Source organism: Mustelus asterias, chromosome 3 (genome assembly GCF_964213995.1).
Source record: "Mustelus asterias chromosome 3, sMusAst1.hap1.1, whole genome shotgun sequence".
NCBI lineage: Eukaryota > Metazoa > Chordata > Chondrichthyes > Carcharhiniformes > Triakidae > Mustelus > Mustelus asterias.
In genome coordinates this window covers 131,397,979-131,414,898 of record NC_135803.1, presented here as the reverse complement: position 1 = coordinate 131,414,898, position 16,920 = coordinate 131,397,979, and the positions used below count along the sequence as shown (strand labels likewise).

The 16,920-nt window shown below is 43.3% G+C and overlaps 1 protein-coding gene across 3 annotated transcripts in view; it reads right to left on the bottom strand.

Annotated features, from left to right (window-relative positions):
* The window catches only part of dcp1a (decapping mRNA 1A), a 59,303-nt gene extending 56,194 nt beyond the window's left edge, over positions 1-3,109 (bottom strand). The window contains exon 1 of one of the 3 annotated variants that reach the window (XM_078209627.1): positions 2,942-3,109. Coding sequence is in view for 1 of the 3 variants with exons in the window: in XM_078209626.1 (XP_078065752.1) it covers positions 2,942-3,073 (132 nt within the window). In the remaining 2 variants the exon portion in view is untranslated. The remainder of the gene's footprint in view (positions 1-2,941) is intronic. The other 2 variants (XM_078209626.1, XM_078209628.1) reach the window with 2 other exon arrangements.
* Between the last annotated feature and the right edge of the window lie 13,811 nt (positions 3,110-16,920).

The following is a 16,920-nucleotide window of genomic DNA, read 5'->3' as shown; positions in this document are numbered from 1 at the left end:
GTAGGTCATGCCTGACAAACCCAACTAAACTTCTTGAAGAGGTGACTAAAGTGAACAAGGAACTATCTAAGGATGCTTGTTATATGGACTTTGTGGGCATTTGATGAATTGCCCATAAGAGACTGTTCGCACAAACTGAAGTTCATGGAATTGAAGGAAATTTTTGACTGGGCTGGGAATCTGGCTGATTGGCTGGAAACAATAAAATTGGGATAATTAGCAGATTCTCTAATTGGCAGCATGGTGCTGTGAGGCAACAGTGCCAACCGCTGTGCCACCATAACGCCCGTGTCCTTTCCTTCTCCACTATGTAATCTATGAAGGAGATGCTTTGTCTGTATAGCGCAAGAATAATCAGGGCACTCACTTATGTCTGTCAAACTTCCACTGTGTCTCAAATGAATGTAAGCATCTGTGTTGGGATCTTAACCAATCACTGCATTCATGGATGGCTTGGAAAGTAGGATGGAAAGCCACACATCCAACCTTGTCCATGATACAAAGATAGGTAGCACTGTACTTAGTGTGGATAGAAGCATAAAATTACAAACAGATATATAATAAATAAATGATTAATAAATGGACAAAATTGGCAAATGGGCAATTTCTAAATGATGAAAAGCTAAAAACTGTGGAAATCCAAAAAAAATGGGTGCTCATGTCCATAGATCATTAAAATGTCATGGGCAACTACAGATAACATAGAAACATAGAAAACTACAGCACAAAACAGGCCCTTCGGCCCCACAAGTTGTGCTGAACATATCCCTACCCTTTAGGCCTACCTATAACCCTCCATCCTATTAAGTCCCATGTACTCATCCAGGAGTCTCTTAAAAGACCCTATTGAGTTTGCCTCCACCACCACTGACGGCAGCCAATTCCACTCGCCCACCACCCTCTGTGTAAGATAATTAAAAATGCTGATGGAATACAGCCCTTTATATCTGGAGGACCAGAATGAGGTGTAGGAGTTATTCTTTAGCTGTGTAAAACCATAGTTAGACCACAGCTAAAGTATTGTAAGCAGTTAATTTATTATTTTATGGGATGTGGGTGTGGCTGGCATTTGTTGGCCACCCCTAATTTCCCTTGAATTCAGTAGCTTGCGAGGCCATTTCAGAGAACAGTTAAGAGCCAACCACATTGCTGTGGATCTGGAGTTACATGTAGGCCAGACCGGGTAAAGACATTAATGAACCAGATGGGTCTTTACGACAATCGGTGATCATTACTGAGACCAGCTTTCAGTTCCAGATTTATTAATTGATTTTAAATTCCACAAGCTTCCAGGTGGAATTTGAACCCATGTTTCCATAACATTACCCTGAACCTCTGAATTACTAGTCTAGAGACATTACCACTACACCACTGTCATAAGCACATACATAGATTATATTTACCTTGGAGGGGGTGCAACATAGATTTACCAGCACAATACATTAACTCCTGGTGGCCAACCATCCCGTTTTTTAAAAAAAAAGGATCATCCAGCAAATTCATTGGCTGTCCTTTTTGTTTGTATTCCCAAGACGCTGGTTGTCCTGTATTTTCACAGCTACAATTGGCTCGCGACGTGGAACCAGTCAACTCTTACAACTCCCAATGTGTCTTTGTAAGTTGTGCAGCTGCACTGCACTCCTGTCATCAGTCACAAGGCAGCATTAGAGCCCCTGGAGAGTGGCTGAACTTGTAGATGGCAGGTTTGCATTATACATTTGTTTTCCACTGTTTTTTTGTTCAGGACCCCCATCCCAAGTGTCCCTTAAATTATTCCATAAGAGTTGGTCACCATGCCTGGTCTCCAAGGACTAAATTACAAGGAGAGATTAAACAAACTGGGGTTGTATTCCTTAAAATTTAAAAGACCAAGGGGAACAGACAGGCTAAATAGTAAGAAACTATGTCTGCTGGCTGGGGAATCTAAGACTAGAAGGTATCGTTTGAAAACTTGAACCCCACTTTTCAGGAGTGAAATTAGGAAACACTCCCGCACAAAATGCGATTGCAGTTTGGACTCTCTTCCATAAACAGTAGCTGATGCTGGACCAATTAATTTAACTGAGATTTCTCTTTACCAAAGATATTAAGGGATGTTGGGCAAGGCAGGTATGGAGTCACATCACAGATCAGCATGATCTTCAAAGAATAGAATTCCTACAGCACAGAAGGAGGCCGTTCAGCCCATCCCTGACAGAGCATCTTGTGAACAGAATTCCCACTCACCTGAAGAAGGGGCTTGCAGCTCCGAAAGCTTGTGTGGCTTTTGCTACCAAATAAACCTGTTGGACTTTAACCTGGTGGTGTTAAACTTCTTACTGTGTTTACCCCAGTCCAACGCCGGCATCTCCACATCAGAGCATCTTAACCAGGCCCACCCCCTATCCCCACGTATTTACCCCGTTAATCCCCCTAACCTACACATCTTGGGACACTAAGGGGCAATTTAATATAGCCAATCCACCTAACCTGCAAACTTTGATCTTAGTGGTGAACAGGCTCGAGGGGCTAAAATGGGCCGACTGCTGTACCTCTTCTACCAACATCTTCCCGAAACTTCAATAACGTTAACTGATGATTAAGAAGCTAGATGGTCACACGAGGGCGATAAGAATAGGTTATGTTAAGATTTTAAAAATCAGGACGAGAGGAGGCTCGTGTGGAACATGAAAGCTCCTTAAATTCTTCAGTTGAAGCTGCTCGGTCTTGGCCGACTCCTCCAATTTCAATACTTGGGGCCTCCAACAGATTAGGTTTCAACAAGTTTATACGGCCGAAACCAAACACCCGACAAGCTGTAAGCCGACAGCTTCGACTTGAAAACTTCAACGGCTCTTGTCCCCACCCCCCTCCCCTCGCCCCAACAAGAGTGAAGTGCAGCAGTTAGTCCCGAGATCGCCGCCGTTTTGGGGGTTATTTTTTTTAAAAAACACCGGCTTACCCACTCACTGGCCTTTGGGTTAAAAGTATACAATGCAACCTGGCTGGTCACGTCGACGATGGTGGAGATGAAAGGGTCGTTTTGCTTCAGAGCGGACAGGCTGATATCGCGGCCTTTACTCAGGGCCTCCATGTTGGATTTCCCCAGCTTGTTGTAAAGGAGAAACTCAAAGGCTGTTCCCTCCCCCCTGACCTATAGCCTCCCCGGAAAGGCAGAGAAAAAAAACACACACTGCATGCAGCAAAAAAATATCCGCACGCCTCAATAACTTGCAAAATCAAACCGATTGTGTTTTTTTTTTCAATTCACATCAAAATGCATTTCCCCCCATTCCTCATTGAAAACGTTCAGGGATAAAATTGTGGCTGGGTCTGAGTGTTGCATCGGGAAAAAAAATCTCCACCGTCTCTAAAGGATTGCTTTTTAAAAATGATTTTGCAGCTGAAACTTGACGTTTAATTGATATTTTATTCAAAGGGGCCATGGCTTTTATGCACGCCACTTGTTTAAAAATAAATCGCCCCATTATATATCTGTGAGTTTGTAATGTTGAATTTATTCAGTGGAGATATTTTCCTCCGTTTCCCCCAGTGTTCTTTGATTGTAATTCATAGAAATACCGGGTCTGGCAAACCCTCAGTGGGAGACTTTCGGTCACTAATCCTATTAGCTGTCGCAGCTATTCCCCACGAAATGTGAGTGTGGTTAAAAGTGGTAAACTGCGACAGATGCTGCAGTCTGCTCGTTCTTTCATTTGAGTTTCAGCCCACCACCAACCTGGCCCACGGAGCTCATTGGAAAGTACTAGCTAGCAATACCTGCAATACACTCGCAAGCTGGTTGCCATGTACACACTGATGATTTATTTGAAGGAACATGCCTTTGATTATTACAAATTACAGAACGCCAGTACGATGCTACTCAAACACAGAAACTCTTCATTTCCCCTCCAACGTGCAGATGGATATCCTACACTTGTAACAACCTTCATCTTTTCAACAGCTCCAATCACTTTATCTCACTATTTTAGAGACCTGCTAATTGTTACTTATTTGAAATAATTACGTGTTTTTCAGTTTATTTATTCGTGTCACAAGTAGGCTTACATTAACACTGCAATGATGTGAAAATGTGAAAATCCCCTAGTTGCCACATTCTGGTGCCTGTTTGGGTACACCGAGGGAGAATTTAGCATAGCCAATGCACCTAACTAGCACGTCTTCTGGACTGTGGGAGGAAACCGGAGCACCCGGAGGAAACCCACGCAGACACGGGGAGAACATGCAGACTCCGCACAGTGATCCAAGCTGGAAATTGAACTTGGGTCCTTGGCGCTGTGAGGCAGCAGTGCTAAACACTGTTATTTGAATTTGAATTAGTTATTTGAATTTCACAAATAGACTCAGTTCCATTTAGTATGAATAAATTGACAATTCTGTCACTCTTGTAAAGGCATAGATGAAGCTCCTAAAATTTTCCAGGTATTGATTGCTCTGTAACTTACACAATTGCCAACAGTGGCAAAATTCTCAATGTGAGATTTAGATTTTCAGCTGCCGGTAATTGGTACTGCATATCCACCATCACACTCCTTGCTGATTCAAATTGGCTCACTAGCCCTCGACCTATTTACTTGTCCTTATTTTCAAATTAATCTATAGACCCATCCCAATCTATCTCTGTCATCTCTGCCAGGCGTATATCCCCTCCCATACCTTTCATATTTCGGCCTCTTTCCTCCATCAACGGTGTCAAATCTTTCAGCTACAATGATAATTTGTATTTATATAGTGCATTTGATGGAATAGAATATCCCAAGGCACTTCACAAGAATATATAAGCAAAATTTGACACTGAGCCACATAAGACAATATTGAGACAGATGACCAAAAAAAGCTTGATAAAAGAGGTAGGTTTCAAGGAGTGTTTTTGAAGGAAAAATTGGTAGACAGATGGAGACATTCAAGGAGGGAATTTCAGAGCTTAGAGCCTACTGCCAAAGGCATGCCACCAATAATGAAGCAATTAAAATCAGCAATGCTCAAGAAGACAGAATGAGATGATCACAGATATCTCAGAGGGTTGCGGGACTGGAAGAAATTACAGAGATAAGTAAAGTCGAGACCATGAAGGGGTGAAACCAAAGATCAAAATTATAAAATTAAAGTTTTGTTACCTCTAGATTTGCCCCTGGCTGGCCTCCCATATTCTATACTCTGTAACCTTGAGATCATCCAAATCTCTACTGCCTGTACTTGCACCAAGCTCTATTCACACATTGCCCCTGTGCTCACTCACCTGGTTCAGCAACAAAATTCAGTGCACGACATCACCTCCCCCTCCCCCAGAAGTATATTTTGGCTTAGTTAGTTAGTTTTCCTTTGACATTTTGACTTTTGGAACAGTGCCCCCTCAGGGGCTGTTAACCCTCTTTATTAGTTTATTTTATTGATTATTTGGTTTATTTCAAAAGAGAATATCAGGAAAGACAGTGGCCCCAGAGAGGTAGCATGTGCTGTTCACTGGTACGCTTAGGCCTTTCATGACTGATCGGCACTGCGGAAGCTGGAATGCATCATCAGCCAATCTGATTTTTATTACAGTGTCCTACCGGTAGCTGTCACCCTCTTTCATTAGTTTAATTTATTGATTCTATTTTCATTCATTAGAGTTCATAGGGAGAGACATCCTCCATGACCGGGAGCATTACAGGGGTTGGAATGTATAATCAACACTGGGAACATTTTTAAATTTAATTTTGGTAAGTTTCCTTTAAAGTTTTTTGTTACAGTGCCCTTTAAAGGACTGTTAATAGGTTAGTTTTTAAAATTAGTTATTTGTTTTGCTCAAAAGAGAATAAAGAGAACCATTTGAGACACCGGAAGACATTTGTAATATTACATTCTGTAAATAAATCTAGCATTAAATAAAAGATTGGGGTCTAGTTTCCGACTTCACCAACTGGCTTCTGAATGGATTAACATGTGGATGCTGAACCTCAGGCTGATGTCATGGCTCTGGAGTCATCAACAAGGTGGTGATAGCTAGAGTTACATCATGAAGTGAGAGAATATATAGTGGACCTTCCAGAGTCTCTGTGCATGTTGTCGCCCAGAAAATGGAATAGTTAATCTGGTCATTATTGCCATTATGTCTTTTGCGAACGCATGCTTGGTTTCCTCCATCGAGGACTTGGTGACTCTCATTGAGTTATATACAGCAGACCATCCAGAAGATGCCAGAGATGTGTATATACCTGCATATCATTGCCACCTCCATGAGCTTTGTGCAACAAATGGCTGGGCGTGCGAGAGTAGGAGGGGGTGGAGGGGTATACTTGGTGCCTGGACTCATTGTCAGGCCCCTCCTCAGATGCTCAGGAGGTAGAGGTACAAGAGTTATAAGAGCAAAGGGAAGACTTCCTACAGCATCTGAGGGCTTATCTCAGGGCAATCATGATATGGACGGTGGCCCCATGGCTGCTCTGTCAGTGATACAAGTGTCTCACTTTGCCATGCCAACATAGGAGGCTCCTGCACTTGTGCAGGAGGAGTTCAAAATGTTTGGACTTCCTCAGACAGCCAGAGGAAACAGCCAAGGTCACCCCAAGTGACAGGGTAGCAAGGTCAGAAGCATGCCTCTAGCTCACCTCAAAGTGAAAAGGGAGCAGAACGTAAAAACACAAGAAAGAGATTTACAACAAGCACCCGGCTACACTTTGGGTTCATGGGTAAGATTTTTTGGAAGTATACATTCTTGCAATTGTTCCTTCACCAATAAATATGTGATGTGACATGTAAGTTTTCTTGCATCAAAACAGAAAATGTTGGAAAAACTCAGCAGGTCTGGCAGCATTTGGGGAAAGAGAAAATAGACTTTCTGTATGACTTCTTCAGAACTACTTAGTTTTCCCAGCATTTTCTGTTTTTGTTTCAGATTCCACCATTTGCAGTATTTTACTTTTATTTAAGGTTTTTTGAATGTTTGGTGGGACACCTGGACTCAGCAGAAAATTGGCTCTGTCAAAGGATGTGATATATGGGGCCACACCATGTCAGGTCGATGCACTCCATATGCCACAGTTACAAGGTGCAGGCAAATGGCAAGTTCAGTGAAGGAGTGGGCATCACAGCTGCAGAGTGCTGAAGTTCTATGAAATTGCAAGAATCTGTCTGTCACTAAGGGTCATGTGAAACATGCCCTTTAAAACTTCCTGAGCCTCTCTTACATGTATCTTATTGTGCCTTGCCTATGCTCTTTAGGGTTCTTCAGCATCCTGCGCTTGGTCATCACTTTCCTTCATCTCCTGATTGTCGGTGGGAACATTGTATTGCACGATACTTTCATTGTTCTTTTCTCCCCTCTATTAACACCAGGTTGCAAGGAGCACAACACAGCATAAAAATGCACAAGACCCTTGCTGGGCATTATGGAGGGCTCCACCAAAGCTACCTAGCCATCTAAATCATATTTTCATGGCCTGTCTCTTGGAAGGTGTTGTATCGCTCCTCTGCAACTGTGCATGGATGCCTTTACAAGCATCAGTAGCTGTGTCTTTACTGGGGAGCCCTCGTCACCCTCTATCTACTCTTGAAGCAAAGTGGGGTGCCTGCAAAAGTCTGGCATATGGAATTGCCTTGATATGTAGACAATATGGCTGCTTCGCTGGAACCTTACATCGACCTGAAAGATCCTTCAGTGGTGTTTGCAGACTTGTTGCATATTGATTGAGTGGAAGCCCTTCCTATTGATGAAGGCTGCTACCTGCTCTGTAGGAGCTTTGATGTTCTCATGTATACAGTCAATGTCACCCTGCTCCTGATGGAATCCAGCAGTGGCCCTGAATCTAATTGCTCTCTCAGCTTGGCTGTCTGCATTGGTATGAAAGTGCACATATTGGCTGGCCCTCTTGTGATAATGTGCATGCTAAATGTACTCATTTAAATATATAATTATGTAAATGGCTGTACACCCAATGACCAAAGACCAGTTAGTTTAACTTCAGTGGTAGGAAACTTCTAGAAACAATAATTTGGGACAAAAATAATAGTCACTTGGGCAAATGTGGGTTAATTAACGTAAGCAGACATTGACTTGACAAGTTGGTGGAACAGGCAGGCAAGTGACAGATGAAATTCAATGTGGAGAAGTGTGAAGTAATTCATTTTGGCAGGAAGAATGAGATTAAATAAAGGGTATAATTCTAAAAGGGGTGCAGAAGCAGGGGGACCTGGGTGTATATATGCACAGATCATTGAAGTTGGCAGGACAGGTTGAAAGAGTGATTAGTAAAGTATAAAGTATATTCGGCTTTATTAATAGGGCATAGAATACAAGAGCAAGGAGGTTATGGTAAACGTGTATAAAACATTGGTTTGGCATGAACTGGAGTCTTGTGTCCAGTTTTGGATGCCACACTTTGGGAAGGATATGAAGGCACAAGAAAAAATGCAGAAAAGATTCACAAGAGTGATTCCAGGGATTAGGAACTTCAGTTACATAGATAGATTGGAGAAGTTGGGATTGTTTTCCTTGGAGGAGAGGGTTGAAATATTTAATAGAGGCATTCAAAATCATTAAGTGTGTGGACAGATAGGCAAGAGCTGTTCTCATTGATGAAAGGATCGAGAAAGAGGGCACAAATTCGAGATATTTGGCAAAAGATGCAATGGAGTCATGAGGAGAAGCTTTTTCACATGGTGGTTGGTTAAGATCTGAAATGTGTTACCTGAAAGTGTGGTGGAATTAGTTTTAATCGAGTCTTTCAAGAGGAAATTGGATTATTATCTGAAAGGGAAAAATGTGCAGGGACAAAAGGGAATGATACCAAGTGCATTGCTCATTTGGAGAGCCGGCGAAGACATTATGTACTATAATAATTCTTTAATTCTGCAGTTATATCATCACTGGAAGTGGTGTAATGTTATGTAATGTAGCAAACATCTTAGTTAACTTTCACAATGAGCAGCACATGTAACAATAGTAAGAAGAAACTTCCAAGAAAGATAACTGTTCGACTTCTATGCACCCCCCTTCAGCTTCATTTGTATTAGTCTTGAAAAAGATAATACAATGTGGTGGCAGTGGTAGTGAGTTGACAGCATTGAGCTACAACTGAAAACAAAGATTTAACTCAGAAGCCCTACTTGAAGTGCTCTGGCTGGATCATCATGTTCACATTGAAGACTGACTGTGTGAGTAGCTAAGTCAAGCACCGTCTTAGTTTTGCCCCTGCAACAAAAGCAACAACAGTTTCAGCTGCAGAGTTCAGTGCAATATTCTGTTTTGGTGCACAGTACTTCCCACCATCACTGTACTTGCCTGCCATTAGCTGACTCGAACATCAGGGGCCCGCCTGCCTGAAAACTAAAAGCTCATGCTGCAGCAGCACAGCTCTGGGCTTGGCTCCTTCTCAGCTCTGCAGCTATTGCAGTTCGCTCTCGCTCTTAAAGCAACAGTTGCTCCTTAGCGGAGAAAAGAACAGAAGGCTGAGGCAATGGATTTCCAGAGATGGACTGGAAAGCATCCAATGTTCAGAGAGTTCAGACTGTTTAGACAGATAATTGAACTATGCTTCCAAGATTACAAGTTTGTGGCTGTGGAGAAGCAAGGTATAAAAACTAGGATTTCCCTTCGAAATGAAGGTTTATACAGGATTAATGTCTCTCATCTATCTGATGATGACCAGAAGAATCCAGGAGAGCTATGGACAACATTGGAAAGTTATCTTAAAGTTAAAGTGAATTTCAGGGTAAACCATTAGTACAGTCAGAAAGCCCAGGTGACTTTGTTGACTGATGAAGAGAAAGGGCGAAGGAATGTGACTTCTCAAATGCTGAGCTCTCAGAGCAAATTATGGAATTGGAGATTGAGGTTTTTCAGAGGATCTCCTAAAAATATCAAAATGACATGGTGTGGAGAACGTACTACATACTACGGTGGCACAGTGGTTAGCACTGCTGCATCACAACGTCAGGGACCTGGGTTCGATTCCCGGCTTGGGTCACTGTCTGTGGGGTTTTCACATTCTCCCTGTATTTGCGTGGGTTTCCTCCGGGTGCTCCGGTTTCCTCCCACAGTCCAAAGATGTGCCGGTTAAGTGGATTGGCCATGCTAAATTCTCCTTCAGTGTACCCGAACAGGCACCAAAGTGTGGTGACTAGGGAATTTTCACAGTAACTTCATTGCAGTGTGAATGTAAGCCTACTTGTGACGAATAAATAAACATTAAACTTTCAGGACAGATGCAGATTCAAGGTATTTGTTGCAGAAAGACAGGTTTTGCAAGCCTTAGGGTCTAAAATACCTGCAGGTACAATGCAATACAGGGAAGACTATGGCCTAGTGGTGTTATCGCTAGACTATTAATCCAGAAACTCAGCTAATGTTCTGGGGACCCGGGTTCAAATCTTGCCATGGCAGATGGTGGAATTTGAATTCAATAAAAATATCTGGAATTAAGAATCTACTGATGACCATGAAATCATTCTCGATTGTTGGGAAAACCTATCAGGTTCCCTTTAGGGAAGGAGATCTGTTGTCCTTAATTGGTCTGGCCTACATGTGACTCCAGAGCTACAGCAATGTGGCTGACTCTCAACTGCCCTCTGAACAAGGGAAACCAGTGATGGACAATAAATGCTGGCCAGCCAGCATCTCCCCCGTCCCAGGAATTAATAAAAAATCCAGGGCATCCAGACAGAACAAGGCATGTGATAATTGGGGATTCTTCCATAAACCACAAAGATGCCTAGCATGTTTGTGAAAAGAGGACAGAGCAGGCTGTGCTCAATCCTCAGAAGTACATCACTCAGAGATGAAGAGAGGCAAGTAACCTCCAGGTAATCGCTAAAAGCACCGATCCATATACAAAATAGGGGAATGTCTGACCAAAATAGAGGAGGTGGATTGAAGTGAAGACACTACAAAGGAACAACTATTTTTGTGGTGAAGTTCTGCAAACTGATCACAGGAGATGGTACAGATGATTGTTTATTCAAGCATGCAGGGACAACACTATCTCAGAGAGGCCTCTGAAACAGCACCCTGCCAAGTTATTATATTTAACCTGACTGTTGGTCAGGTACACATATGTTGTTTAAATGTCAATCTTGTCTACATAAAGGTTTATATTAAACAGATGTCTTTGGTCCAGGTACATAGTTCACCAGGCAGAGTACCTGCCAGCTAGGTATTATCTGTATTTTCCTTATTTTCCCAGAGGTTACACTAATTCTGCTCTGATTCAATGTCTGTCCTTTTAACAGTAAACAAATTTGATCCTAAGGCCTTTCTGGAGTGTTCTGTTGATTCAAGTCCTTGAGGTATACAAGGTTCATCAGGTAGCTAAGGTTCACTGTTGTGCACAGTTCACCAATTGCTTAAGTATTTAACGAGCATGTGCTCTGATTGTGCATCAGGAGTGTTAGCTCTAACCCCCTTTTATTAAATCTATGCATTTCCCTAACAATCACCTTAGTGGAACAGGTCAATTTCATTAACAAAATGAAACTTTCGCAACACTCCAGTTCATCTGCCCCAAAATGCCTAGCAGGCAATGACTGTTGCAAATGGTAACATTCCACTGTTCCCCATTCTCAAAGACATAGAACATAGAACAGTACAGCACAGAACAGGCCCTTTGGCCCACGATGTTGTGCCGAGCTTTATCTGAAACCAAGATCAAGCTATCCCACTCCCTATCATCCTGGTGTGCTCCATGTGCCTATCCAATAACCGCTTAAATGTTCCTAAAGTGTCTGACTCCACTATCACTGCAGGCAGTCCATTCCACACCCCAACCACTCTCTGCGTAAAGAACCTACCTCTGATATCCTTCCTGTATCTCCCACCACGAACCCTATAGTTATGCCCCCTCATAATAGCTCCATCCACCCGAGAAAATAGTCTTTGAACGTTCACTCTATCTATCCCCTTCATCATTTTATAAACCTCTATTAAGTCTCCCCTCAGCCTCCTCAGCTCCAGAGAGAACAGCCCGAGCTCCCTCAACCTTTCCTCATAAGACCTACCCTCCAAACCAGGCAGCATCCTGGTAAATCTCCTCTGCACTCTTTCCAGCGCTTCCACATCCTTCTTATAGTGGGGTGACCAGAACTGCACACAATATTCCAAATGTGGTCTCATCAAGGTCCTGTACAGTTGCAACATAACCCCATGGCTCTTAAACTCCAACCCCCTGTTAATAAAAGCTAACACACTATAGGCCTTCTTCACAGCTCTATCCACTTGAGTGGCAACCTTTAGAGATCTGTGGATATGAACCCCAAGATCTCTCTGTTCCTCCACAGTCTTCAGAACCCTACCTTTGACCCTGTAATCCACATTTAAATTAGTCCTACCAAAATGAATCACCTCATATTTATCAGGGTTAAACTCCATTTGCCATTTTTCAGCCCAGCTTTGCAACCTATCTATGTCTCTTTGCAGCCTACAACAGCCCTCCACCTCATCCACTACTCCACCAATCTTGGTGTTATCAGCAAATTTACTGATCCATCCTTCAGCCCCCTCCTCTAAGTCATTAATAAAAATCACAAAGAGCAGAGGACCAAGCACTGATCCCTGCGGCACTCCGCTAGCAACCTGCCTCCAATCCGAAAATTTTCCATCGACCACCACCCTCTGTCTTCGATCAGACAGCCAGTTACCTATCCAATCGGCCAACTTTCCCTCTATCCCACACCTCCTCACTTTCATCATAAGCCGACCGTGGGGGACCTTATCAAACGCCTTACTAAAATCCATGTATATGACATCAACTGCCCTACCTTCATCAGCACACTTAGTTACCTCCTCAAAAAATTCTATCAAATTTGTGAGGCACGACTTGCCCTTCACGAATCCGTGCTGACTATCCCGGATTAATCCGCATCTTTCTAAATGGTCGTAAATCCCATCTCTAAGGGCCTTTTCCATCAATTTACCAACCACCAAAGTAAGACTAACCGGTCTATAATTACCAGGGTCATTTCTATTCCCTTTCTTAAACAGAGGAACAACATTCACCATTCTCCAGTCCTCTGACACCATCCCTGTGGACAGCGAGGACCCAAAGATCAAAGCCAAAGGCTCTGCAATCTCATCCCTTGCCTCCCAAAGAATCCTAGGATACATTTCATCAGGCCCAGGGGACTTATCGACCTTCAGTTTATTCAAAACTGCCAGGACATCCTCCCTCCGAACATCTATTTCCTCCAACCTATTAGCCTGTAACACCTTCTCTTCCTCAAAAACATGGCCCCACTCCTTGGTGAACACTGAAGAAAAGTATTCAATCATCACCTCGCCTATCTCTACTGACTCCATACACAAGTTCCCACTACTGTCCTTGACCGGCCCTAACCTCACCCTGGTCATTCTTTTATTCCTCACATAAGAGTAAAAAGCCTTGGGGTTTTCCTTGATCCGACCCGCCAAGGACTTCTCGTGTCCCCTCCTAACTCTCCTAAGCCCCTTTTTCAGCTCATTCCTTGCTAACTTGTAACCCTCAATCGAGCCATCTGAACCTTGTTTCCTCATCCCTACATAAGCTTCCCTCTTCCTTTTCACAAGACATTCCACCTCTTTCGCGAACCATGGTTCCCTCACCCGGCCATTTCCTCCCTGCCTGACAGGGGCATACCTATCAAGGACATCCAGTATTTGTTCCTTGAAAAAGTTCCACTTTTCATTAGTTCCTTTCTCTGACAGTTTCTGTTCCCAACTTATGCCCCCTAATTCTTGCCTAATCGCATCATAATTACCTCTCCCCCAATTGTAAACCTTGCCCTGCCGTATGGCCCTATCCCTCTCCATTGCAATAACAAAAGACACCGAATTGTGGTTACTATCTCCAAAGTGCTCTCCCACACCCAAATCTAACACTTGGCCCGGTTCATTTCCCAGGACCAAATCCAATGTGGCCTCACCTCTTGTCGGCCTATCCACATATTGTGTCAGGAAACCCTCCTACACACACTGCACAAAAAGTGCCCCATCCGAACTATTTGACCTACAAAGGTTCCAATCAATATTTGGAAAGTTAAAGTCCCCCATGACAACTACCCTGCGACTCCCACACATATCCATAATCTGCTTAGCAATTTCTTCCTCCACATCTCTATTACTATTTGGGGGCCTATAGTAAACTCCTAACAACGTGACCGCTCCTTTCCTATTTCTAACCTCAGCCCATATTACCTCAGTGTGCAGATCCCCCTTGAAGTGCCTTTCCACAGCCGTTAAACTATCCTTGATTAACAATGCCACATGTACCACAGCATGGAAGTCTGTGGTCCAACCCAACAGTGTGAAGAATATGGTATACAATGGTTCGGCAATAAAGTACCTAGATTCCCCAGACTTGAAATTCAGATGCTCAGTGTCAACATGATCCACTTCGACATAACAAATAGGTTAGACCAAGGAGAGCCAATGGATGTTATCTATCTTGACTTCCAAAAGGCCTTTGACAAGGTGCCTCACGGGAGACTGCTGAGTAAAATAAGGGCCCATGGTATTCGAGGCAAGGTACTAACATGGATTGACGATTGGCTGTCAGACAGAAGGCAGAGAGTTGGGATAAAAGGTTCTTTCTCAGAATGGCAACCGGTGACAAGTGGTGTCCCGCAGGGTTCAGTGTTGGGGCCACAGCTGTTCTCTTTATATATTAACGATCTAGATGACGGGACTGGGAGCATTCTGGCCAAGTTTGCCGATGATACAAAGATAGGTGGAGGGGCAGGTAGTATTGAGGAGGTGGGGAGGCTGCAGAAAGATTTAGACAGTTTAGGAGAGTGGTCCAAGAAGTGGCTGATGAAATTCAACGTGGGCAAGTGCGAGGTCGTACACTTTGGAAAAAAGAATAGAGGCATGGACTATTTTCTAAACGGTGACAAAATTCATAATGCTAAAGTGCAAAGGGACTTGGGAGTCCTAGTCCAGGATTCTCTAAAGGTAAACTTGCAGGTTGAGTCCGTAATTAAGAAAGCAAATGTAATGTTGTCATTTATCTCAAGAGGCTTGGAATACAAAAGCAGGGATGTACTTCTGAGGCTTTATAAAGCACTGGTTAGGCCCCATTTGGAGTACTGTGAGCAATTTTGGGCCCCACACCTCAGGAAGGACATACTGGCACTGGAGCGGGTCCAGCGGAGATTCACACGGATGATCCCAGGAATGGTAGGCCTGACATACGATGAACGTCTGAGGATCGTGGGATTATATTCATTGGAGTTTAGGAGGTTGAGGGGAGATCTGATAGAAACTTACAAGATAATGAACGGCTTAGATAGGATGGACGTAGGGAAGTTGTTTCCATTAACAGGGGAGACTAGGACGCGGGGGCACAGCCTTAGAATAAAAGGGAGTCACTTTAGAACAGAGATGAGGAGAAATTTCTTCAGCCAGAGAGTGGTGGGTCTGTGGAATTCATTGCCACAGAGGGCTGTGGAGGCCGAGACGTTGAGCGTCTTCAAGACAGAAATTGATAAATTCTTGATTTCTCGAGGAATTAAGGGCTATGGGGAGAGAGCGGGTAAATGGAGTTGAAATCAACCATGATTGAATGGTGGAGTGGACTCGATGGGCCGAATGGCCTTACTTCCGCTCCTATGTCTTATGGTCTTATGGACATTCCAGATGGTGGATTTAGTAGGACTGGCAATAGCAGGTTTTCTGGTGTGAACCAAACAGAACGCAGTCTTCTTCCATGAGCTGACCTAGTCTAAGAAACACAGCAGTTAAAACAGGTACACATACATAGAATCAATCCAGTTACCATTCACTGTGCCAAAAATACAGAAGAAGCAATATAACTGGGAATGACTCCTTGTTTCCAGTTTGTAGCAGCAGTACCCAGAAGCCCAATGGATTACCAGCAATCAATGACTTTGTTCTTGATGAAATAGAGAGGACGAGACAATTTTCTCATAAGTATTTCTTCAGTATTCTGGTCCAGCATATGCAAGGACATTGACCAAGTGGTGAGACCTTGTGATGCATGTTAGAAACAACAGGATAGCTAACAAAAAGAACCACTCCAACTGCATGAGATACCATCATCACCATGGACCAATACAATTGAAAACTGTTCCAGGGCATGTGTGAACAATCATCCTTCAACCTTGTCAGATCATCCTCTTGTTACCTTTGTTCAAACAGGATGGCTGAACATCTGGTCAGGACAGAAATTCCTTGATCACAAAGTGTTCAGAAACTAGATAAGATATCAAGTTGCATTATTGCATCTTTGTACAACCCCATTATGCTCCAGATTACAGTCACCAGCTGAGGTTCTGTTTGGTTGACCAGTGAGAGCCAGATTATCAAGTTATCATCTCACGAAATTGACTGAGGTCACCGTCTATCTGCATCAGAGGCACGATAAGATGAAAAACGTGCATAGCATGCATACAGGTGCAGACTTGCTGCCACTATATACTGGTAGGAAGTGAGGGTCTTACCCTGCAAAAATAGGCTTTGACCCCAGCGAAGGAGTCCAAAGTTTCACAAGATCATAGAATCATAAGTGATAGAAGCGGGAGTATGACTTTTGGCCCCTTGAGCCTGCTCCATAATTCAATTAGATCATGGCTGATCTGACTGCGATATTAATTCTACTTTCTTTCTATCAACCCCATAATCCTTAACTTACTTGTCAATTAAAAATCTGTTAAACTCAACCTTGAATATAGTCAATGATGCAGCCTTCAATATTCCCTGTGAAAGATAATTCCAAACACTTAACAGCCCTCTGAGAGAAGAAATTCCCCCTTCATCCTGTCTTAAATGAGAAACCCCTTATTTTAAAATGGTGCCCACTAATTCTAGATTCCCCCATGAGGGGGAATCCCCCTAGTATTCACCCTGTCAAATTTCCATAGAATCGTATATGCATCAGTAAGAGGGCGGCACGGTGGCATAGTGGTTAGCACTGCTGCCTCACAGCGCCAGGGACCTGGGTTCAATTCCGGCCT